This window comes from Squalius cephalus (assembly GCF_949319135.1).
Source record: "Squalius cephalus genome assembly, chromosome: 1".
Lineage (NCBI taxonomy): Eukaryota > Metazoa > Chordata > Actinopteri > Cypriniformes > Leuciscidae > Squalius > Squalius cephalus.
The window spans coordinates 35,758,453-35,784,549 of record NC_137122.1 but is presented as its reverse complement, the minus strand read 5'-3'; the positions used below and the strand labels follow the sequence as shown (position 1 = coordinate 35,784,549).

Below are 26,097 nucleotides of genomic sequence, written 5' to 3'. Positions count from 1 at the left end.
TCATTAAGGCGCATACTTTATATGCATGTCTTAGATCAGATTACAGTGAAACTGAACTAGATTTCAGTAATACATCCTCAAAGTGCTAATCTTTAATGAAAACACTTCAGGAATAGTGATAGAAACATTAAACCAGATTCAGCACCATGACCATAAAGGAACACCATCTTGCATTGATATAAAAATGCTTTTTTAAAATAAATACATACTGTATTGAGAAAGGGAAAATAAAAAGAGATTTTCGGTGCAATTTATATGCCTCTGCCTGACAGCATGACACCGAACTCCTGGATGCTTATCTCTTTGTTCTGATATTGTTGCAGCTGACGGTTTGTGATGTTTCCTGCCCTCAGAGCTTCATCAATGGCAAACTTCTTGCCTGATTTTCTGTCGTGGAGAACAGAAGACTCGCCATTCGGACCCTTGACGGTGATCTCCTCCCAGTCGCACTCTTGACTCTGAAGGTTGACGAACATTTTCCAGTCGATTAGACCAAGCTTGTAAGCCTCCTCAGGCCTCATCTCCTTTCCGGTGTCTGGATCGATGACGACAATTGAACGGCGGAGGTGACTTTCTCGCTGCTCCCTCTTCACTCTCATTGCAGAGAGACTCTTCTGAAGCTTTTCAATCTCTTCGTCCTTCTCCATTCTGATGCGTTTAAGGTCAGTGAGTTCTCTTTGCAAGGATTCCAGTCGAATTTCTAGGTTCCTGCTATTCTCCGCCGGAGAAGACGCAGTGATTTGTCTGGTTTCTTTTGATGTGATCTGGATTTCGGATTGAAGCTTCCTTAATTCGTTCTGTAGGCGCTGGTTCTCCTGCTGTAGCTTGTTGCTTTCATCGCGAATGTAGTCGACTTCTTTAGATGATTTTGTATTGGTAAACTCTACCTCAGAAAGCTTAGAGTTTAGGATGATAATCTGTTGGTCCAGCTCACGACGTCGCCTTTCCTCTTCTTCAAGACTTTTCTTCAGCCTTATAATATCCATCTCGGCATCTGGGTCTCGCTCGACTTGGACTTTTTCGGTTCGCACAACTTTTTCACGCACTTCCGTTCGCTCAAGTATTTCTTGTTGCTGCAACAAGGCGTTGTACTCCTTCTCCAAGAGCATACGCTTGTGCCTCTCCTCTTCAACCTGAAGACGAAGGATAGAGTGCTCTTTTTCTTGCTGAGGGTCCTGCTGGAGTACAACCTTTTGCTTTACTGTAACCTTTTCTCTGTTTTCTTTGTCCCTAATCTCTAGTTCATTGAGCCGCACTCTCAACCTCTGAATTTCAAGCTCAGCATCTCTGCGTGCTCTGCGTTCACGTTCCAGCTCCTCAAGCTGGAGTTCCAATTCAGCCTTTTGATGCTGGAGCCTTATCAGCTCTTCTTTCAAGATCTCTCTCTGTTTCTGCTCATTGTTGATATTTAAAGTGAAGGTGTCACATTCTGACATCAGGATTGGATCCCTCTCCATCTTCACAACTTCTTGCTGGACAAACTTTTCCCTCACCTGTGACAAGTCGATCTTCTTGAGCCTGATCCTTTCTTCATTTGCAGCCCTTTCGTTTTCCAGGTCCAAACGTTTCCTCTGTTCCTCAGACAGTTTCCGCTTGAGACTCTCAATCTCCTCCTTGGTTTTAGGGTCTTCTCTGTATTGCATGATCTCATTTACGACCTCCTTGGTCTGAATCTGAGGCTTGGTGTCTTTCCATCTTTGAATCTCCTCTTTGAGTTGGAGGATCTCCATCTCGAACTTCTCTGTTTGGTGGGATTTATCCACAATTTCATTCCTGAGTTTCTCCAGTTCTCTTTCTGTTTCTGGGTCAATCTTGTATTTGACGACCTCTTTGATTATCTCTTTGTATTCAATTTGTGGGCCTCTGTTTCTTAGCATTGTCAGTTCATCCTGAAGGGACCTCAGCTGCTGCTCTGAATCTCTGCACCTTCTCTGCTGCTCCACCAGTTCAAGTCGAAGATTTGCCACCTCTGTTTCTGCCTTCGGATCAGGTCGAACAATCTCACGGACTTTCTCCTGAATTATGACCTTCGACTTCTCTTCCTCCAGACTGGTAATCTTGCGGTTAAGGTCTGTTTTCTCTCTCAGTGAGGTGCTGCGCCTTGTTTTTTCATCTTCATACTGTCTTCTCAGATTCTCTACCTCTCTCTCTAAAGCAATATCTTTCTCAACCTTCACGACTTCTTTGATGGAGATCTTTTCCTCAGCCATTGCCTTTTCTTTTTCAAGACGCCTTAATCTCTCCTCCAGGAATCGAAGCTCATCTTCAAGTTCTTTTCGGGTGTTTATTTCTTTTTGTTTCTGGTCAAGCAACAATCTGTACTCACTCTCAAGCCGAGGGTCATTTTGAACCTTAATGACTTCCTCCTCAGTGATTATTTCCTGCTCCTTGCTTTTCTCCTCGGCAAGAATAGTCACTTGCTTTTGAATCAGAATGATTTCATTCTCTCTGACCATCTTTAGCCGCTTGACTTCCTCTAGCTCTTCTCTTAGTCTCCTAAGATCTTCTTCCTGTCCCCTGTCCTTCTCAATGCGGAGCACCTCTTTGACTGTATACTGCTGAGCTCCCTCTTTCATTTCGGTCTCAATCCCACGCAGCTTTATACGCAGAGTGTCCAGTTCACTCTCTAAGACACGAGTGGTCCTGCTTTCATCTAAGAGCTTCTGCTGGATCCTGTGATATTCTTCATCCAGTTGAGGGTCAGGCACCTGCTTGATGAGCTCTTTCTTGACGATAGTATCCTGCGGTTTCTGGCCCTCTAGTAAATAGATGTCAGTCTGTACACTTTGAATTTCCCTTTCCAGTTGGTCTCTACGCTGAATTTCTTCCTGAAGCTCTTTTTTGATTCTCCAGGGCTCTTCGCCTGGGGCTGATGATCTCACAGTCTGGACATCTTGCTTGATTATTGAAACTTCTGGTTGCTATAAAGAATTATAAAATATTGAATGTGTATAATAAGTAAAAAAACAAAGAAGTGCTGTCAAATCGATTAATGTATATGTTTTTGTATACATATATATGTGTGTGTATATATATATATATATATATATATATATATATGTATATATATATGTGTGTGTGTATATATATATATATATATATATATATATATGTGTGTGTGTGTGTGTGTGTGTGTATATGTATATGTATATGTATATGTATATGTATATGTATATATATATATATATATATATATATATATATATATATATATATATATATGAGGCTCTGGCATAGGTCCGACGCAGAAGTATAAATCAGCCTTAAAACTGATAAGACTTTTTACGACCCCCAAAATGAATTTGCAGAGAGTTGTGAATCTCACTTAATTGAATATATATATATATATATATATATATATATATATATATATATATATGCACATATATTATGTAAACACAAACCTTTATGTTAGATGTGATTAATCGCGAGTAATTGATTTGACAGCACTAAAAGGCCATGCTTATATCATGCTATTGTTATATCATAGCATATGATAATGTGTTTTACCTGGTTAAGAAGGCTTTGAGCAAACTCAAGGTTCTGCAGTCTCTGTTTGTTCACAGCATTCACTTCAGTGAATTTAGCCTCAATTGCAGATTCCTTTAGAACACAAGATGTTTAAACTTCAACAGTCAGAAAAACTGTTCTCATTAAAAAGACTATAAAATGTTCTAATTACTTGATCCAGGAAACTGTTTACTTTTCAAAAATATTCACCTCTCTATTCACTTTCAAGGCAGGAGACTCAAGTCTGGTCCTTTTGTATGTCTGGGGAACCAAGCCATCTTCAAGGTCAAGGATGGATTTAAACCGCTCTGCTTCATTTTCATAGTCCTGAAAGCCACGGCACAAAGGAGTTCACACAGCTTTGCATAAACATGATAGTAGGATAATTCTCTGCAAGTAATACACTGAGATTTTAGTACCTTGACTGCTTGCTGATAAAGCTGTGCATTTCTTGACACATTGTTCAGGTCTGATTCCTTTCTTGTGATGTCAGAGAGCAGAATCTGTACATTTCAAACATGGTTTTGGTAAATAAATATAATTTGTAATATTACAATGCAACTATTGTAATGACGGAAATGACTATAGAAGTTACTCTTTGATTTTTCAGTTTTGTATCAATCTGTTTGATGTCATCAGTTTCACGTGGCTCATAGTTTGGTACTCGAGAAAGCCAGTTATTGAGGTTGTCGTAGTCATTGTGGTAGTTGGCGTAGGCGATTTTGGCTCTTTGCAGACTTTGCGATCTGTAAATTTTTAATAATTCTATTAATTTCAAGTTGTATAAATTAACATTAATGTATGTATTATGAACAAACATGAATTAACAGTGAACAATAGTAAATGTATAAATGAAAATGGATTATTAAATGAAGTTCATGATACTAAATTTAACAACTAATATTAACAAATTGCTGTAAAGTGTAACAAACACTAATAGGGAAAACAATTCATTTTAGATGCAATATAAATAATATAAAATCACAGAACGCAGTATTCTAAAGACTAATCTGAATTAAATTCTTATGACATTTTTTTAAAGTACACTCGCATTTGAAATAACTTTGGTTTATTAATATGAACTCACCTGGCTTCAGTCTGTCTGTTCAGGTTGTCAAAGCGTTTGCTGAGTTTCTGAACATCAGCTTCTTGCCTCTCAATATCAGGGCAATGCTCTTGCACTTTGCTGGCCATATTGCTGCAGCTGGCCTTGGCATCTCTCAGGTTCTGCTCAGACTCTGTGATAATAGCTCTTTTGCTCCTTAGCTCAGATGTAATGTCCTGGAGACAAGAATACATCAGACATCAATCATGAGTGAATCTTGGAAAAAACATCAATCATATAGCAGGGTGTCCGTGAATCCTAGTGAATCTTGGAAAAAAAGATCATGAGAAAAAAAAAGTGGCATGGATTACGAAGCTTACCGCCAACTCGCGCTGGGTCTTCTCCAGTGAGGTGGGGTCGGATGGGGCAACCTCCTCTCTTGCCAGTTTGTTTTCATAGGTGGACAGTAGAGCTTTGCCATTCTGCAGAGAATTCTCCAGCTGATAGGAGTTCTGCAGTCTACAAAAGTACATTTTTTAGGCTCACAATTCAGGTTCTCATTTAGCATGACATTCTTGAATCCCGTTGTAAAAAAAAAAAAAAAGTGTACTTACTTGTCACCTGCACACTTCAACAGCAAATCGACTTTGTTGTATTTTTTGTTAGTCTCATCCACCTTGGAGTAGAGCTGTGGTGCACTTGAACATTTGGGAGAGGATCTGAGGAAAGTCTCAGCCTCCTGCAATTTTGCAGACTTTTCTGGCTCTATCTTGCGAACAGCAGAAGTAATGTCCTATGAAGAAAATACTGGATTAAGGCAAGGTCAAAATGCCATTTGCCACTGAAATACAGGGTCAGGGTCATTTCAGATGCTTGCTCACTTTTACACATTTAAGTCTACTGTGTTGATGATAGACGAGAACAAACGAGGTGTATGTGCAGTTTATTATTCACATTTTATTGGATTTGAATGCCTGTTATTTTGAATACCACCAAGAATGATAACTATAAAGATAACGGTAACACTTTAGTTGAGTCCAATTCTCACTTTTAACTATTAGTTTTATTAGTTTCTTATTAGCATGCATATTACTAGGATATTGGCTGTTTATTAGTACTTATAAAGTACATATTAATGCCTTATTCTGCATGACCATATCCTACATCTCTAATCCTACCCAATGTCTAAACTTAACAACTACCTTACTAACTATTAATAAGCAGTAATTTGGAGTTTATTGAGGCAAAAGTCATAGTTAATAGTTAGTTAATCGTGAGAATTGGACCCTAAACTAAAGTGTGACCAAGATAACTTTAACAATAGCTATATTAGATTCCACACCGGCGGATGATATTGTTCTGTTGTTTCTTAGTGCATGCTGCAGTTTATGTTGTCTGTTGCTTTAACTGTTTGAGGTCTTAAACCAGGATGGATTCTGATTGGTTTTCACTGCTTTTATCGTTCATCAGCTAGAAAAAATTATTCTGAAAGCGATTCCAATGAAATAGTTTCACTGTGCTGCTAATCGATATAGCGGACTCTGCTATCCTTTTATATTTAAAATTATTTTTAAAAGTACATCTTATCCTATGTCATTAACTTTATAGTTATCGTTCTTAGTGTCAACGAACCTTATGACTATCAAATGTGCAATCAAGATTCAAACTAACATTTTTATTCTTTAAAAGTGGACATCACCAAAAACAATTGAGAACCACTGTACTAATGTGACTGAAATATAATGATAATGAATATTATTAGAATGTACTTTTTATAATGAGCACATTTAGTCAGACACATGACACTTGTTGTCCACTACAGAATTAACATTAAGACACCAAACTTTGTACCTTTATGTCCTGTAGCCTGTCAGAGCTGTCTTGAACAGGACGTGTTTGCTCCAGTGGGGGGCGCACTCGAGAATAAATGGCCTTCTCCTGCTTATCCAGATCACTGACCACTTTATCCAGTCCTGCCATCAGCTGACGGCATTGCTGCTCTTGTTTATCTGAGGATGGAGGTAAGAATGAATGAAGTATTTAACTCTCTTTAAGAGAGCTTTGCATCTAAGTTTATCATAACGTAAGAGACAAACCTTGACCTCCTGTACTATCCTTCCTTAGCTCTGACAGTCGTGCCTGTAGTGCAGATTTGCTACTGGCTACTTTCTGTTTGATGCTTTTGTGCTGGTTTATCAGACTACAAAAAATGTTTTCATATTAGACACAACTGACACATTTACGCATGACATATACAGATATCAAGGAATACCCACTTGTCAGCAACGGCCACAGCCTCAGGGTCGGTTGGCGGGATTATGAAGCACACTCCTGGAGCACTCATGGTGCGGCCATTTGCATCCTTCACGTCCCATTTGGGCCCATTGTTCTTGAGCAGGGTGTACTGCTCCCCTCGCAAAATTGAACCCTGTGTCGTTCAAAATAAGCAAAGTAAGCTCTGTTTCAACTTGATATTGCAGCTAAAAAAAAACACAAATGTGAAATCCGTACAAAATCCCCTGCACACGTCTCCAGAGGTTTATATGAGATGAATCGTTTGGGTGAAGGCCGTCTTAAGGATTTAAATACATTAGATGGGGGACGCCGAAAACCCGAGCAGAGACAGAGTGTAACGGTTTTCTGTGCTTACTCATGATAATAGCTGATGTTACACTGACTGGTATTAGCGGAGCTCTAAGCTGCATGCATACAGTGAGCGAGAGCTCAAACTCCATACCTCATTAGCCTCGTATTCACACAGAGCCTCGATAGGAAGCAGTTTCTGAGGAGTATCCCTGCGGTACTTCAGAGGGAGCACCTGCAGGCTGCGCTTCTGAAGACCTTTCAGACGCTCGTCAAAATGACCCATGGCCTTTGCCTGATCCTGGCAATACAAACACAGACAGCCTTAGATAGCGAAGACACCTTTTAATTCATTAATCATTTAATATACACATTATATGAATTAAAAAGAAATTCAATATAGGTGCCAAACTAAACAATATATTTACATCCAGGTCAGCAATGAGCCCCTCCATCTGGTACATGTCTTTAAACTCTGGATTATACTTCTGGTTGATCTCGGTCTCCAGGCGCTTCAACAAATCGTTGGTGTCTCTTGCATCCTTGTGGAACTGTAAAAAAAAAAGAAAAAGGAATAATGCAACTGATAGCAATATAGAATATGGAACAGGAAATTAGTGTGTAAAATGTAGACTGACTTTGTGATAGTCATCCATGTTCTTGAGGTGGTTCTCTTCACAGATGAGCAGGTTGAGGTATTCCTTCCAATCCGCATGCACAGCATCCATGTGTGCCTAAAACCAAGACATGTTTTAGAATAAGCATTTACGGCTATATCACAGTAGTATGCGTCATCTTATTATTTAGATAGAAATTGCCATTTTGAGAATACTTTAAATGATCACATTTGATTTAATTTAAAATGTTATTTTTCATTTTTTTCTTAAGTTTAGTTTATTTACAGTCATTGCAGTTTTACCTAATGTGTGCTAGCCCAATGTCTTCCTACTTTACCACCTGTGTTTTTATGTTTTTTATTTTATTTATTTCTTTATTGGATTTTTTTTAACAAGTGTAACAAGTGTACATATAAAAGTGTACCCATTCGCCACAAGTTGAAATTTCACAGGATTAATTACCCAAAACAAACACAACCTCAATGAATTAAAACATTTACATACATAAAACATACAATAAAACAGTAAAATACCCTGAAAAAATGTAATTATAAAGAATAATACATAAAAACACAAACACATTTACAAATAAATAATTTAATAAATAATAAAATGAAATAAATTGAAAAAATAAAACTGTCTACAGAGTCAGCAAGTTATCAATTAATCATTATAGCGAACGGCTTGTAATATTACCCCAATGACATTTTTTCCCGGATGGTTCTGCTCAATAAATTCCTCTCCATCTTCATTCAGCTGGGTGACGGTTTTCTCCTTAGACTCCAGACACTTGCTGATGAAGTTCTGATGAAGATGTCAAGCAGCATGTTAAAAAATATTTATAAGTAGTTTATTTATAAAGTAGGAGGTTTGAATCATGAAAGCATATTCGAAAGTCTTAGTGCCATCGAGACTTGTAATACCAATCATTAAATGGCTTCCAAGCCTTACCTCGTACTGCCTCTTTCGGGCAGGGTAGTCCAGGTTGTTGTCGCTCCAGTCATATGTGATTCGCTCATCAGCTTGCTGGTCCATCCAGTAGAGCTCGTTGGTGCAGCGCTGCATGTAATCTCTCAGACTGAGCAGGTTCTTCTGACGTGCTGCGGAGCTCGCCTGTAATGGACAATTGGTGAAATCCACAGTGTTTTTAGACATGTGAATTGACAACTAACTCAGTCTTTTACTAGTACAACTTCAGTGCATAACTAGGTAGCAAATTAAATCCAGAAAGTGAAGTCTCACCAGTAGTTTGTTGTACTTCGCCTGCTGGCCATCCAAACCGTCCTGTTATGCAAGTAAGCAAATAAGTCACAGATGCCACTCGCATGACTGTTTAAAACAGTCAAATATTTGCATTTCATTTTAAAACCATAAGTTAAAAAAATGTACCCGGTCTGCAGTGATATACGGAGCCAATGCCTCCACTTCACTGTGGAAAATATTGTGCTCCTCCACTTCATTCTCGATGGTGGGCAGATCTTGTCCGAATCCTTTGTTGTTCAAATTTGCCTACATCCAAAAATATTTGACCATGAATCATTTGCATTTGAAATCATTTATTCGAAAGAAAGAAACAGAGAGAGGTATGCTTAGATACACACCAGTTTCTCATCAATCATCTTTCCCCAGTTGACGGTGGGAACCTGCTCAGATCGTCTGACGTTGTAAATGCGATCATGATCATCGCGGAGCTTCATCACACGCACTCGCAGCTGTTTCATACTTTTTCATAGAGGAGAAAAAAAATGAGTCATCCATAATCCCATAGCATAAGCATTCACAGCTTATAATTCTGTTTGCATGGCATATAGCATGAGATGCTATCAGATATTTCAGTTTGAAGGTGGCTATAAAAACGTACTCCTTCTCAATCATCTCAGCCTGAGGGTGCTGCAAACGGGTGGCTTGGGATGCATCATCATCCAGGCTTTTCAGTAGCTCCAGTGAGTTCTGGATCCTCTTGTTGGTGTCCTCCTGGTACAGGGGCGGCTTGCCCTCATTGATCTTCTTGATATCCTAGAAACGTCAATGTGCAACACAATTTATGATAGTTATGTAACAATAGTTAAAGGGATAGTTCACACACACACACATTCCAAACCTGTATGACTTTCATCTGTGTAACACAAAAGATTTTTTGTTTTCTATATCAAGAAATTCAATGAGGCCCAATGTTGTTTTGAACGCCACTGACTTTCACTGTAGAGACAATTTTTTTTTTAAAGATTCTTAAAAATATCTTCTTTTGTGTTACATAGAAGGAAAAAAAAAGTTTTGAATTACATGAGTACATAAATAATAACAATTTTGGGTGAACTATTCCTTTAAAGATTATTTTTCCATTGGTATACACCAGTGTTGTTAATGCTAACTAAAACTATTAAAAATGATTTCTTGAATCATTAATTGAAATAAAGCTGGGATAAAATAAAATATAAATATTAGATGGAAACATTAAAAAAAAAAAACTTAAAAAAAACTTAAAAGAAAATTAAAATGTAGACTTGGCAACTAACTGATATCAAATAAGTTGAAGTTGAAGTACTAAAATGATTGAAACTTAAACTGAAATAATAATAAATTAAAGCTATGTAAAATTATTTATAAATAGATAAAACAAAAACGAATTAAATGACAAAAATACATAACAAAAATCACAAACTAAAATGTAAATGAAACCTTTTTTTTATTTTTTTTAATAAAAGCTAATTCAAGATACTGATAAATACTACAATAGTATTTAAATAATACTAAAGTAACACTGGCATAAACTTTCCACTATTTTAACCCAAATAACCCTAAATGGACATATTTAAAGATGACATTAACATGCTTAACGGCTTTTATTTGTAATCCACGGACGCGTTTGCTGTACCTACCCTATTGAGATTCTGTTCTGTCTCAATGATGTTCTTTTCCACCTTGTCTGCATTCCTCTGCAACTTGTCAATCAGGGTCACCAAATCAGTTTCAGTTGGTCTGAGGTGAAATTAAAGGAAATTAGTTTTTGTTAGTGCAGTTTGATATAGTTACAGTGAGCCAAATGTACAATTTTCGGTCTGCATTTTCCCAAAATACTGCAGCAAATGTAGTAGATTTGTTATGTTGAATCTCTGGCTGTAGAACATAACACCTCACTTCACTTATCTGTCATGCTGAGATGCTCTTAAAATAAATACAGGACTTGAAACACTTTCATTCCACATCATCTGGCACAGACTTCAGATCTGTTAAGAGAACCTTGGTGCTATCAAAAAATATTGTCTCAGCTGAACCGTACTGAAAAAAATGCAGAAATGCTGTTCAACATAACTGCAGCCTAGCACAGTTTTAGTGCAGTCTATGAATTCTAGAAAAATACAGTGTGACAGTGCACGGTGGACATGACTAAACTTGATCAGAAAACAAATGATGCACCTTGGGCCGTATTTGCCTTAAGGACAAGGCATGTTATTTGAACATACAATAGCATGAATCATTAATAATAAGGTTAGTGCATGGCAGTTATAAATATCTTAAACTGATTAAAATGATAATGTCATGAATAAGAAAACACAACACAGTTTTGTGTTAATTTGAGCTGTAAAACAACAACAACCGTAGAACTGAGTTATGAGTGAGATATGTAAATGATAATGATAATTACAACAAGAAGGTGGCTTTAATGAGGGCGTTAGAAACTCAAACGGGTCTAACTGGTTTTATTCACACATGCAAGAAGGTTAAAAAGACTGTCTATGTCACCTCAAATAAATGAATTTGTATGTGAAACCCATCAAAAGGTGTGGCAAAACACAGCTGGACTGTTAAAGAAAGAGATTATGTTACCAAATGCTGTTGTAATTTATTTAATCAAAAACAACCATTAAAGCAAAATAGAAAAACAAAGCTCAATCTATCTTTTTTTTTTTTTTTTTGCTGTCAAGAGAAAATTATTTAATCTGATTCGAGAAGAAGCTCTGGGTCTGGCAAGTAATTAGGCCTATTTGATGCTCGCTTCCCTTCCCTAGAGTTGTTCCCATGTACAAAATGTACAAATGCAAAAACATAAACTATGAAATCCGGATATCTTAAGAACAATGTTATGAAATAGACTAAGGTTTTGTCCTTTTATAGTTCACTGCAAGCAAACGGCCCATATCTCTGTACGTCATGCCTTGTTTCTGTTAAAAGCAGAATGACAAGTCACAAAACTTGGCACATTTGACACTGAGGGACCCATTGCGCGTAGCACAGTCAAACGACACCCAAAGATGACCTAAACAGAAAACTATGAGTTTAGGAAAACTTTTTTTTTTTTTTGTACATCTGTAACCAATAAAATAATTTTGACTCAAACTGAAACCATATTCCAAGAGTAAAAACTTCCATAGTTGCAGTGAACTACCCTACTATATAGAGTCCTGCAGGAACAAAGCTCGAGGCAAGACTCGTCTATCAAACCATTAGTAGTTTATGCTTGTTTGAACTTGAAAGTGTCACTCTGATTAAACTTTTACCCTTAACCAATCAACATTTCCTACATATGTTGACTCCAGCATGTACTAATACACATGTAATTTGAGAACTATATGCAACAAGATATAATATAAAATATAATATAGGCCAAATAATAATGTTGTTTAGTGTTAAATAATATTAATAATAGCCTATTGATATTAACAATAAATAATAAATAATAAAACATAAATAATACATTTAAATGATTACTTTATATTCCTCTAATATCAATTTACATCAGTCTACTCTGTTTAGTACAGAATAATCACGCAAGTAAAGCAATATGGATCTCAGTGAAAAGTTATCCAACCTGTTACAGCGCCACACCCTTTACTACAGTAACCGCACGTCAAGCAAGCCCAAAGCAGACATTTATATTTTAAATTTCAGGTTATATTGTGCACCGTGGCTAATGTAGCTACTACAAACCAAAGATAATGAAACGCGACAGAGTTAAAACACTCGCGCGCGCCGCTCCGTACGACTCCTCAGTGACGCGAATGAAAGTCCTCATCCCAACAAAAACGTATAAGTGTATCCGGTTGCCACCGACCTTTTTTCAGTGATGGTCGCAGTGCTCTTTGCAGGCTTTTTCTTGAACATGATGACAGTTGCGGTGTTTCTCCAACACCAGTCTAGCTGTTAAAATGGCTCAGATAGGATCCCACTCTGGTGTCTGTCGTTCAACTACCTGTAGCGTCTTCCAGGACAGCTACACCTCACATACAACGCCCACAATGAACGAAACCGCAACTATCCTCCCACGAACAGGAGCTCTCAAGGTTAGCCGTGCTAAAAGACATCAAGCCCATTTAAAGCACGGGCTGGTGTCCGCCCCTTTCTGAGAGACATACCTGCAGCCTATCGAAACAGAGGCGTCGTCCCTGTTACTTCTGTACTTTCGTGGGATACATTTAACAGTGCAAACTTTTAATCAATAGTAGGCTATGTCTTTTCGTTCAGAAAAGTAAGCAACATTGGCGTTTATTGTGATTATGTGGATAGAATTGTGGCCATAGGGTGTGTAGCCTAACTAAGGCTCAGTCCACAACAATTACGATACTTTTGGGTATCTCATGATTTAAAAAAATAAATAAATTAGAAGTGTGCTTGAGGCCTATTCAATGTTTCATAAACTATCATTTAACATAAACTTATTCAAAATTATTAACTAATTCTGTTCAACATTTGTTAATTTAGCCAAAAAAGGTAGAATTACAAAAATATATATATATATATACATTTTTAATTTAATAATATTTTAATTTATATACAATATTTTAACATTATAACATAGTTCAAACAGCATTCATCATAACATGATTTTGTAGGAATTGTAACTAAAGAGAGTACCTATCAAAAGGAATTTGATCCAGATGGATTGCTTGGGTTCCTAACAGATACCCCATTTCAAGGGAGGACATGATTTTTCACTCGGATATACATCAAAATAGGGATGAAAAGACTATTGCAACTTCCGGTTCATGGCGACTTTAATTTTGATGTTTATTTAATGTTTAGCTAGAAAAGGGCAAATAAAAAAAAACTTTTAAAAATTATAATGACTCTTGCTTCTCATGTAAACAAAACATGAACGCATGCACTACAGTACAAATTAGCATGTCTTATTTATTGATGGCTTTTGTTTTAGCCATAAAGTTCTGGGTGGACATAACAAATCTTTCCCTCATACTAGAGTGTCAGCTTAACAGAGAGTTTACATAACCAGCCCGACTTTTGTTTGTGATGCAGCTACTTTGTGAGACTTCGCTTCATGAAGAGTTTTAAAAGCCAGACCTTTTGTTAGACTGATTGCTGATGTGCTTGTTAAACTGCAGAGCAGTTTTCATTTGTATAGCCATTGTACATATCTGAAACAGATTTAAAACATCACAATTGTCTCTGAACAGGGCCTCATGCTAAGAAGTCAGGGGACCCTTCTTAATGCCAACGGAGGAAGAAGTAATGAGAACCGGGTATTGTTGGATGGATGGCTAAACACTGAGTCATCAGGGGTTGTGTGTGTGTGCATTTGTGTGTCTTTTTTTACTGTCTGTTTTTGGATGGAAGCAGATGGAAAAGCAACAGCAATATTAGTTTGGTGTTCAGTATCTCTCTTACTATTCAATTTTCCAGCATGCCTGAGGTCTCATGCTGTATAAATAATGTATTTTTCAAAGACCAATTCAACAGGTGTCAGGTGAAGATTGCGGTGTAATCACACATAAACCATAAAGCACAAACAAGTAAACAGAGCACAGGACAAATAATTTCTGAGGGCGTATAATTTCAAGTTGACCCAGGATGCATTTTGGTTATCTGAAGTACAGTTAAACATGAATGAAAAACAAGAATAATATTACACAGGGTTATAGCTGAATAAGTGCAGTAGACTAAAACAAATAGCAACATGTCCACAGGTGTCAACAGGCTTTAGCCCTCAAATACACTGATCAGCTGCATTGACCTCAAACCAAATTCAAATATTTGAATATTTTATGCTAATGTTTATGCTGCTGTAACTACCTGAATATCGTCAGACTCAAAGAAGCTTCGAGCCTTTTAAGAACTGTAAAGTGCATATAAACATGTACAAGTGTGAACTAGTGTGTTGTCACAGTTGGTTGCAAAAACGATGACGAGAAGGATCTAATTGCAGCAGAATCAAAGTTTATTAAACAAACACCAAAGTCCCTTTCAAGGAAAGTCTGTTCACTCGGCGGCCATATTTGCAAGGCCTCCAGGCAGCTATTTCAGGCATCTCAAAAACTGCTTGCCGAACTCACAATTAAATAACATATTTCAAATCAGCAACAAAATCTGACATGAACGGTCCCATAGATACTGTTTGTGCTCAAATAGCGCTAAAAAAACGTATTTTTCAGGCTAGGCATGTGCAGTCCTAATAGCGAGTCTCAGGTTTCTATGGGAACCGGAGCTTCTTACTGCAGCTGCACTGATTCAATGACTTTACCAATCAGCGATTGGCTCTTTTACTTAGAAGCGACGTATTCCGCCATATTGCACGTTGCAGTTTCTCCCATTCATAAGTGATATAATAATCTATAGTCTTTGCAAACATTCAGAAAACTAGGAACTTGAAAACAGAACAACTGGTGTAATCGTGACGAGAACTGACAGAAACACAGGGTAAATGAAACTAAATTAACAACAGGTGTAGCCTAAAACATAAACAAATCAATGAGAAAGCATAGCAATGAACTAAAAATTAGGACACAGAACTTTACACATATAGCAAACCCAGACAATCCCTTACATGTTGAATACTGTCAGAAATAAAATGTAAACTATTAAATTGCTTTTAGTTAATTGAAATAAAGCTGAAATAAAATATAAATATTAGATAATTTTTTTTAAATTAAACTTAAATGAAAATATTGCCTCATGGCAACAAACTGAAATAGAATAGGTTTGAGTTAAAATGACAAAAAAAATTTTAATTTAAAAATAAATTCAAGCTAAATAGAAATATAAAAAAAACAACTAATAAAATGACAAAAGCACATAACCAAAATGAAAATGAAACCTGAAAATATAAAACAAAAGCTAATTTAAAATATTATTAAATACTACAATAGTATGTCACTAAAATAACACTAATGTGTATGCAATTAATGTGATCTGGGGTCTGGGTGAAGCAAAGGGGTGCTAGGGGCTCTGTGTAAAATGTAAACGAAAAGAAAACTATTTTTATAATGTATTTTTGGGTCAGTCAAAGTTGAAAAGAGCTTTACAAATAAATCTGAAATTAATTAACAGTGTTTCTCAACAATGGTTTAATTTTAAATTTAAATTTTAAAAGTAAATATTTTTCAGATAATATTTTAATAATCAGATTTGCTTACAGTACAGTGACAATATATTTAATTTGATAATATTGTTTATGATAAATCTTTACATTTTGCAAAAGTAAGTGAAAAAATATTTAGTATCCTGTAAAAAGAGCCTAATGCCTGACGCTGCAGAAGACATGAAATGTGTTATAGCAGCCTATCTTACTATGGATATAATGAATACAGCTGCGTTGCAATATTATCACATCTCTAAAGGAATGCCCGAAGATAAGCTACAACTGTGGAGTCCTTGTGTGAAATTGGCTAAAAGTGAACACAGTCCATTCGAAGAGCTTAAATATTAACTTTGACATGCAGCCATACTCCTCAAACAGTGTTTATATAGAACACTTCCTAATGATCTTTATGTGCGAATGGGTTTTTGTCTATCATTTACATTTAGATCTGCACCATATTAGAGTCATTTTCATTAGCTGCAGAGTTACTTCTGTACCTGATGTGCTTGTATCAAGTCTCTTTTCAATTGTTGTTGCCACATTCTAGCTGCTACATATTCTACAAGTGAAAAGGGCAAGAAATAAATCTGTCATCACACATTATATGCAAATGAATAGATATCTGCATGCACTGCTAATGAATAATACTGTAATAATACTGTGTAAGTGGGTTTGGAACCAGGAATTTATGAAACAGGTGAAAGGCCGGAATTCCCTTACACACCCATAGTGAAGGTGATTTTGACGGACGTGTGTGGAATATTATGTGAACACAATTCAGCAGCGAGACCTGTGCTGCCAGATTTGAAGTACCGTAGTGTATTTATACTTGTGGGTTTCTTAGCATTCCTCTGCCAGGATGGGCCTGCTTTGGAACTCATCACACATAATTCAAAGTTGTAACGATGAGCTTGTGTGCAATTAGCCATAGTGAAGTAGACTTTTTAGTGGTTGGGGGTACAAATGACCGTTCATTCTCCTCTGGGGGAGAGTCTAGTCTGTGATAAATGTGTATGGACTATGGGGTGTGTACTGCATTTCTCTCAGTGCAAGGTGCATTATCCAAACATGGGTGGAGAGACCAAAGTATTTTAAATATGTAGTTTTGAGCTATCAACCAAATAGACTGCCCTACCAGACAGTTAAAGAATAAAGCATGAGTCTCATATCAAGGATTTCTTAAAATCCTCCACTAAACAGTATAACATTTGATTAAAACATGAAAAACCAAGTCACTTATATTACATTACCATATACATTTATAAAACAAATGTAGAAATTACATTCTTCAATCTTCTGATTTCTAATGAAAGAGGAGTGTCGGTTTTTCCGGGTGTGAAGATTTAAGGTTCAATGGCAGGAGTGTCAGCACCTGCTTTGTTAAATACACAACTGCATTTTCTAGTCGCTAAAGGTGTGTCGCGCAGTTTCTCTTTGCAATATGTCCCAAAAAATGCACCTAGAAACCATAAGATGCAAATATGCTAGCCATCCGCTGAGGTATGCTAGGACATTGTTGGTGACAACATGGCTTTACAACTTTTGTCTCTGAAGGGGATACGCTTTGCAGTCGTAAAGTCTTGCATTACACCTGTTTTTCTTTCAGATAAAGGTGACACTTGGGTAGACATATTACTTATCCTCCCTTTCTTTAAGCCAAAGAGGAACATTTACAAAACCACTGAAAATGCTGTTTCAGTGAGAGGCCAAGAAAGGTCATTACTTTAAATGTTCTGTTTCAGCTAAAACAGTAATTCACCATGTAAATGCTTTAGTCTGTCTGAATTTGTACCATTTGGATGATTCAGTTTGTGAAGTTGGTCGAACAGACCTAGAGGTGAGACAGAAGTGGTGCTCAGCATGTATTTCATCCTTAAAACAGTCTTTGTGTCACGTACAGTTGGACAGACGGAGACTGTAGCTTTGAGACTGCACATGTAAACGTACTTATTTATTGACATTGGGATTAATGTCACTCCAAACTTATTATTTCTCTGCATTATTCACCTTTTGGAACGGGCAAAAGAGGTACATTGTCCATTGTCAGCAGTGATGCACAAAGCACAGAAGTCACTTTCAAACCAAGTAGTTTTTTGTTGGTTAACGTGGGGAAAACTTGAACCTGATGCGAAATTCCCAGTCACGTAAATTCCAATTGAAATGACTGGATATCACCCATGAAATTTCGCCAAGCAACAGTGACCGCACCCTTAGGGTTCAAGTTTTGTTTGGTTATCGTATTGTTATCATATCGTATCATATAGTTTTGCATCGTTGGGTTATCGTTACCAGTACAAGTTTCTATTTTCTATAAAGATTCTGTTTAACTGTGTTTTAGGTATCTCAGTACTACATTTCCATGCTGTTTCGGGCATGCAGAGTGAGTCCAGCCTCAGAGAATGGCTGAATCCTCCCTGAGACTGTGGACAAAGCAGGAAGCCAAGGCTCAGTGAGTTTGAAAACCCCCCAAAGACCCTTTGACACACAAAACTGCTGTGTTGCAGCAATCCTGTTATGGCCCAGCCACAGTTCAGCAAACCAGACTGGCCATGGTCTCAAATCCCCAGCAGAAAATCTCAACAGAGCAATAATTTTCAGCCACCATTGGCTAATCACTCTATTTATCCCTTCAGAATTTGCTATTGTTTTTGTCTTGATTAGAAATGCCTGATTAGAAAATGTACAGCTGAAAGTGGCTATGTCAGTGTAACAAGTATGTATAAAAGAGTAATGGAGTGGCATTGACACATAGAGTACAGGTGACAACCACACCCAGGTCAAGAATGAGATTCAGAACGAACCTGCTTGGCTGGGTCTGATGACAGAAGGTGCAGCCCCACCTACATTCTACTACGGGGAGGGTCTGAGAAAACCAGCCAATCCTGCCTGGGCCCAAGCCATTTCATTTATTTAGAAAGAGTGTTAAACATGCTTTTTAAGAAGCCATAAGTGTTCTGTGTCCAATATGATGTGTTATTGAAAATGTCATGCTGTCGAAAGCTGTAATTCCTCTCTGCTTGCTTAAGACGGACAAGGAACATTGCCTTTCAGATAAGGAGGAATGTTGACAGAATGACTGTGAACGGCAGTTATGTGCACTGATCTACTATGTTATCTAAAAACACGCTGCCACACCCTTTCTGTCACTCTCTCTGTCTCTTTACGCCGCACGTGATCTCATTCAAAGTATGTCAAGCATTGTAGTCAGCATGTAGTGGCTCTCTTACTCTGATTTTCTTTCCTAGGCAGGATGTCAATATCGCTTCCTCTCAGACCTGCTGAAATGATGCACAGCAGTGTGTAAACATACTGATTAAGTGCCAGTCATCTGCAACTTGCGACACACTTTAAATACTGAGTATAAGTAATGTAAAGTATGTATGCCAGGAGTCCTGAGGATGACATGGCTAACTGCACTGACGTCTCACTAAAGTTGTCTCAGCAATTAGCCTGTAGATGTGCGCTTCCCTGCGTTACCAAACTTCACCACTAGGGGGAGATTTGGAAAAGGTGCATCAGGTACTAACACCTCGAAATTTTGCACCATCATTTAGAAAACAGAATATACAATAATATGCTTGTTTGAAGCTAAATAAGATACATTTAAAGGCAAATTTGCGATCATTTACCATCTTATTCTGGGATAATGTATGATGGCCAATAAACTGAATAATTTTTACTTGAAGCAAAAGACTCAAAGCAATCTCTTTTACAATAGTTTTCATTGTAAAACTGTAGTTAAGAGAATACCATATCATACTAAATTATTGTTTCTACAATAAAATAGTGGTAACTTGATACAGTCACCAGTGTCCTCCTCATAGACAGATTCAACAGCCTCTTTTTTTATAGTGTGAAGAAAAGAAAGGCCAAACAGAATTCGGTTTGCAAACAGATGCGAGACAGAACATAGATCAGAATTCTGTATGCAAATTACATTGATCGTTAATGTTGAAAATTCTTTCCATGTAGGCCAAATGGACATTTTCTGATTTTAGTTTTGTTAATAAATTTATAATAAATTTAAATTTAAACTTAATTTGTTCTAAAGAACAACAACAAACAACAAAGAGTTTTAATTTGACCAGGAGTGTTGCTTTGATTCATATCATCTTATTCAAGCTTCTTTACACTATTTGAGTCCTTGGCCTCTATTAATTTATTATGATTGTACATTAGTAACAATAACTGCAATAGGTGAAAGTGAATACCATGGTAAATGTGTGTAACGGTTTTTACTATGTCAGAGTTACTGAAGAAAAAGACAGCAAATCCTATTTCGTTAAGACTTGATGAGTTTACAGTCACACACAAATCACTCTCCTCACTTCTCTGGTTCATGTAGGCCTAAATGAAGGAGGAGTTAGTAGTGTCCTTTATGAGTTTGTCACACAAAAGGTGACTGAGCAATGACTGTGTACTGTAAGGCAGAAAATGGCAGAACTATAAAGCACAAAACAAAGTGGGACTAGTTTATTTATTTATTTTTCATCATATTTTATACCCATGATCCTTCTTGCATGTAAAAGGTATTGCAGTTTCCTTTACATAACTGAGGGCCTACTGGTTTTGAGTCTAATTAAGTAGCCTAATTACAAAGAGTGATGGGTTATGCACCAAAATAACAAATGTAGACAGGTTTTGATTTGACTTACGTATGAAGCTACAGGGACAGATATTGGTGTTACAAACAAATGTCTATGTGAGGAAATTGGAAACCCTTCTGGTGTTTAGGCTGCAGTGCAGCGATCTCTTAGAACAGGTCAACAGCCGCACTTCATCTCAATTACCTGAAGCTGAACGGTCATTGGCTTTACCTTATTTTGGCTGCACATAGGCCTAGACAAAGTTTATATCTGTACTAACCAATCAAAGCTTAGTTACCTGATGCCCTAAAATGCTCTCTAGGTAGACAGGTCATGGTTCTTGAGAGGCAGCCAGAGACTCACACATCCTAGTATAACCTACATACACAGACATTAGCCTACCTGTAGTTTGGCAAAGTCAAAGTAATGTGACCAGAGGGCTGTCGACAAGATGTAGATTTTGTAACAGACGACCAGGTCAGCATGAAAACCACGTGTTTTACAGATTAGAAACTGGCATAGTTGAGTCTCTCTCTCTCTCTCTCTCTCTCTCTCTCTCTCTCTCTCTCTCTCCCCTCTGGCAGTTGCTGTATCATTGATTTAATGCTGAATGAACGCTGACTCTTGAGCGAAGCTGCATGCGCGAACCACAAGCATGACATGAAATCGCGGTGATGTGTCTGGTGGTCATATTTGGAGGAGGCAGCAGCATATAATTCCGTTTCCAGAGCAGGCTATTTCAACCTTAACGTTTGAGTTGGATGCGATGTCCTATCTGAACCCCGGGGGAAGACAGCTCGAGCGTTTTGATGGACTTTCGCTCATTTACTGGTAAGAATTGAATATGGTTTTAGAGTTTTGCATGCTCTCTATTATTTCCCACCTTCCCATTGACATTAAATTAAACTCTAAACTTTACAAGTATTCATGTAAACGACTTAAGTTTCTAACTGTGTATATGTGACAAGTAAAGATCAGCATTATTAATGAAGAGCATGTAGTAGCCTACGCTACATACAGTAGGCTACCGGTCACACACCGAATGTTCTTGACGACGAGGTTTCGCTATTTCCACAAAGTAAAGGTAACCGTGAGCATTTTAAAACATATTCCCGGATTAACAAAGATTAGGTTGGCTACAGATTTGTGGCATTGACATTTTTTGAGTAATGATAATAGATATTTTGGACAGTCTCTTTAAAAACTGAGGCGTCAAGTTCGTGCGCAATGTCTGTAATAGCCTGTAATTATTAAACAAAAAAGTAGGCTACTACTGACAAAAACGTGTTGCGTTTATATAGCCTGTACAGATGAAGTTATACGTATCTTCATCTTCTTTTAGAACAGGGTTTTTTTATGCCAAGGACCCCACAGATAATGATCCCTTTGCGAGAGAACCTGCAGCCGGTTATTATAGGCTATAAAGGTAGTTTTATATTTTCATATAGGCTCATTTGTACTGAAAACTCTTTTTGTACGGAAAATATTAAGCCTTATATAATAAAGCCAATATGTTGTTATAGCAAAATTAAATAATTGTTGTAAATAACTGATATTGTCAGTGTAATAAAGCAAAAGAGACGATGAAAACAATATCTGGATGATGTTTTCTATGTAGCCTATATTTTCTACCCACTAAAAATAATGTCAAATGTTAAAACTTTTAAAAATGACTTTTTACATTTAAAAACCGGGGCTGATAAAAGATTAGTGATTAAAATTGATTTCAACAAATGTTTTGGAATGCACATGAACAGTATTAAACGTAATTAATCAATTTCTTAAGTTAACACGATAACTTTTACAGTCCTAAAATTGCATTTAGGTAAATTGTCTTTTTTTCCTCTCAGATTTTTCGTGGATGCCCAAGCAACTCCTTGAGCCTTAATGGGGTTCCCGGACCCCAGTTTGAGAACAGTATATGGCAGTTTTTTGTTTTGTTTTTTGTTTACATCTAAGGCATTACCCAAATATAGAGGTTAAGTAAGGTGAACACACACTCTGAAAGGATTTTAACACTGTTTGTGATTGTCAGCAGCCTTCAAGTTCAAATGAAAGTCAGTAGTTGCATCACCAGTATCAGGCATCATAGCAGGTGTGTGATTGACAGGTGGACACATTCTTGAATATTCTACTGAAGGCACATTCATTTAATATTATAGCCATGAAATATAGGAATAGCTGGTTGCGTAGCCTACCTGAGAATGAATCTGCCCAGTGACGTGCTAAATTTAGAGTTTGGTGACCGGTACTTTAGTGACGACCTGAAGAAACAGTCTGAACAACTGAAGCATGTTGTTTGCAAATGTAACAAAATAAAATCTTTTAAATATAACAAAAGCTGCATGATATTATAACACAAGTACAAGTAGTTTTCCTCAAGATACTACAGTTTAGTTGTCTTTTTTTATTTTATTCTCTTTTGATGTTGTTTAATTGTACATTGAATGAGTACTTTAACTTGAAGAAAAGAAGTCTGTATTTTGATCTTTTTCATTTATTTTTGTCGCTTTTCATCACTTTTTCATCAGTAACTTCTTATTCTATGCTAAAATCGATGCTAAAAACTTGAATATAATTTCTACTTGAGCATTTATGTATATCTGGAGGAAAAACTTAAACAAATGTACATGTGTAAATAGTCGATCCGATCATGGACATGGTGTCCGAGTCTCAGCATTGTGTCCATGTGAGCGCTGTAAACCCAAACACATGTCCTGTCACCTGAACACCTAAGAAATTAACCTTAATGGATTTAAGATACAATCAGTGTGTTTGATGCTATATCAGCTCAACCTCACGAATGTGATGACTTTGTATACCAATAGTTTTACCTTTAATCAATCAGTGCATATAGTGTTTCACAAACAGGGCATTGTGTCCTCGTGTTCTTAACGTTGTGGATTTGCGCTGATGTTACACTATGAAAATTACTGCGTTTCTATTGGCTTTGAATTCCTTATTTGAAACAAATATGAACCAATGCATGTGGCGTACAACATCATGCTTCTGGTTTGTGTCTTTGTACAGACGATGTATGAGGCTTCAGAGAAGTTTTTGCAGCATTTATCTCATAGCCAGCATAGAAGTTTTGGATCTGTATAAAAGTTTTGCAGGAAAGGGCTCCCTCTACCAGCCTGCGTTTTTTTTCAGTGTAACTGCAGGAATCTGTGATTTATGTCAATGTCTGTGGATTAAATGCTCGACAGCATTATAATGGCACGCTATGTGCCTTCTACACAAATAAGGGGTCATTAAGAGTTCAGTGCGATGTTTAAATGCAGTGTAATCAAATGAAATATGTGCAATTAATGAGTAGAATCATTTGTGTTGGATGCAAACTTTGATTATACAACAGACACAGACAGCTAACACCTAAGACATATATATATTTTTAAAACATTATTTTAAAGCCTTGATTTTATACTTTGACAACACATCCTATAGCAAATCTTTATCTGCATGGTTGTTTTTTATTGATTTAGTTTTTGCATGTTTTTCGCTAATAACCATTATCAATGGTTGTATCAACATCATAATTTTGCCGACTTTGCTGTTTTGTTATCTTGTTTGTCAGAGTCCTGCCTAATAATGAGGTCTTGTTAACCGGTCTGTTGCATCAGCTTTGTTGTGGTTTATTGATTTCTACGCTATTTGCAACACTGTTATAGATTCATAAAAAAACAGGCATGTTTTTACATTAGTTGACCTGCAAAGAGTCAGCTTTTGTACTTACCAGAAAAAGAACATAAACGTATACATTATGGTGCACCTATACGTAATATTGACAATACACCTTATTGTCATTAAAAGTTTATCTGTCATATTATGTCATATTATCACCTGCAGGTGATAGGTGCCTGGGAAAAAAAGACCATATAAGTAGGTCAAAAAATCTACATAAAACAAGGAACTCCCGCACACTATCAGTACTTGCAAATGAGTATCAAAATTTTATTAGCAACGTTTGGGTCATGATGATGTGGTGTTAATTATGTATTCAGTCATTGAGGCTAATTGGTTACAAATGGATCTTTACATTGATTGGTCATGTGATTATTTTAAATGGGATTGAGTTTGAATGTTTGTATATGCCTGATGAAGGTCGTGAGACCGAAACGTTGCTAATACAATTTTGATACTCATTTGCGAGTACTGATAGTGTGCGGGAGTTCCTTTTTGTAGATTTTGTCGGTTTACAATATTCTGTGAATATGTGAATTTTTCTCTTCTCTGATTTGATCAAAAATTAGACCATTAATAGACTTGTTGGTCCAAAGCCGTCTCATTAAACAATAATCTCTGTCCTTCCGTAACATGAGAAAAACAATTTCAACAATCCCTTCATGATTGTTCATCCCATTCAGTGTTGTTTTTATGCTGACAGCATCAAGCATGATTAAAAGTGGATAATGATATGTTGTGACATTTCCTGGGATGCGCTTCTGTTTGTTACCTATGGAGGGCAGTCATGGGCCCAGAATGCAGCTGTTAGTAAACAGGTCAGACTGGCCTGTCAGACTGTTTCAGATTAACCCATTTCACCACACTCGGTGGTCCAGCATGGAAACTTGGCTCCTGAGTAAAGCTGCCACTCTCATTTCCCATTCTTCATTACTGCAATGGGTGGCACGTTTACTGAGCTTTTCCTAGATGAAAAACAAGAAGCGGGACTGGCCAAAAACGGTTCGCTGTTGTGATTTCTCAATGTGGACTGGATTATCCGATAATCTGATAACAACCCACTGTGCAGATTTGGTGATTAAACTTCTGATGCAATGGGTAGTTGCCATGGCTGCTGGAAGGAGAAGGGATAGTATTTGTATGTGTATTGTGCATAAATGTATTTGCATACAAAGACATGAATACATTTTTTCTTTTGAGGGGCTGACATGATGTGCTTTTTCGATGTCCTTTGAGTGTAAATGCTCTTTTATAATATAGATTTGTTATTCAAACATTGTTTGAACAAACATTGCTCGAACAAATATTAAAAAAATTACAAAGATTTATCCAACTACAAAAAGTGAAATTTTAAAGCTACACTGTGTAGGATTTTCTCCCATCTAGCGGTGAAATTGTTTATGACTACCAACTGAATATTACTTTCTAGCCCCTCCCATTCCGAGGGCGTTTTAACTCCTACGATGGCCGTATTATTTCAAATCTGCCGGCAGTCGCGAGTAATCTCCCCCTCGCATTCGTCACGGTGCCACTGAGTGTAAAAGCGCGAAAAGGCGAAGCTTGAATTTCCAGGTATGTCCCTCTTTGGCTAATGTATTTTCAAGATGGAAGCGCAACATGGCTGCCGCCATTCGAGCGACTCGCTCGTATGTATACTGAATGGCAGATTCTACGCTTACGAGAATACTTGATTAGTTGGTGGAAGTAATTACACATTAATGAGCACATATCATTTTGAAAGAACAAAGTGTTTTTTGCTAA

The 26,097-nt window shown here is 37.0% G+C and overlaps 2 protein-coding genes across 3 annotated transcripts in view; one reads left to right on the top strand and one right to left on the bottom strand.

Annotated features, from left to right (window-relative positions):
- Window positions 1–86: 86 nt before the first annotated feature.
- On the bottom strand, window positions 87–13,040 carry ppl (periplakin). Its single transcript, XM_079874811.1, has 22 exons — window positions 12,809–13,040; window positions 10,635–10,734; window positions 9,617–9,771; window positions 9,357–9,477; window positions 9,145–9,264; window positions 8,998–9,039; window positions 8,707–8,868; window positions 8,452–8,559; window positions 7,777–7,872; window positions 7,567–7,689; window positions 7,293–7,439; window positions 6,832–6,983; window positions 6,652–6,755; window positions 6,407–6,564; window positions 5,170–5,348; window positions 4,936–5,074; window positions 4,598–4,791; window positions 4,106–4,256; window positions 3,930–4,013; window positions 3,721–3,837; window positions 3,511–3,603; window positions 87–2,921 (listed from the first exon to the last, which is right to left on the bottom strand). Exons 1-22 carry the CDS (start codon window positions 12,856–12,858, stop codon window positions 252–254), a joined length of 5,265 nt encoding a protein of 1,754 aa, XP_079730937.1. The 5' UTR covers window positions 12,859–13,040; the 3' UTR covers window positions 87–251.
- Window positions 13,041–21,013: 7,973 nt separating this feature from the next.
- LOC307161293 (syntaxin-binding protein 4) overlaps window positions 21,014–26,097 on the top strand; it is a 42,008-nt gene continuing 36,924 nt past the window's right edge. Inside the window, exon 1 of one of the 2 annotated variants that reach the window (XM_079875916.1) lies at window positions 21,014–21,483. In XM_079875916.1, the coding sequence (XP_079732042.1) occupies window positions 21,419–21,483 (65 nt within the window). In that variant the 5' untranslated portion in view covers window positions 21,014–21,418. Of the gene's footprint in view, window positions 21,484–22,621; window positions 22,641–26,097 lie in introns of those variants that run through there. The other variant, XM_079875919.1, reaches the window with a different exon arrangement.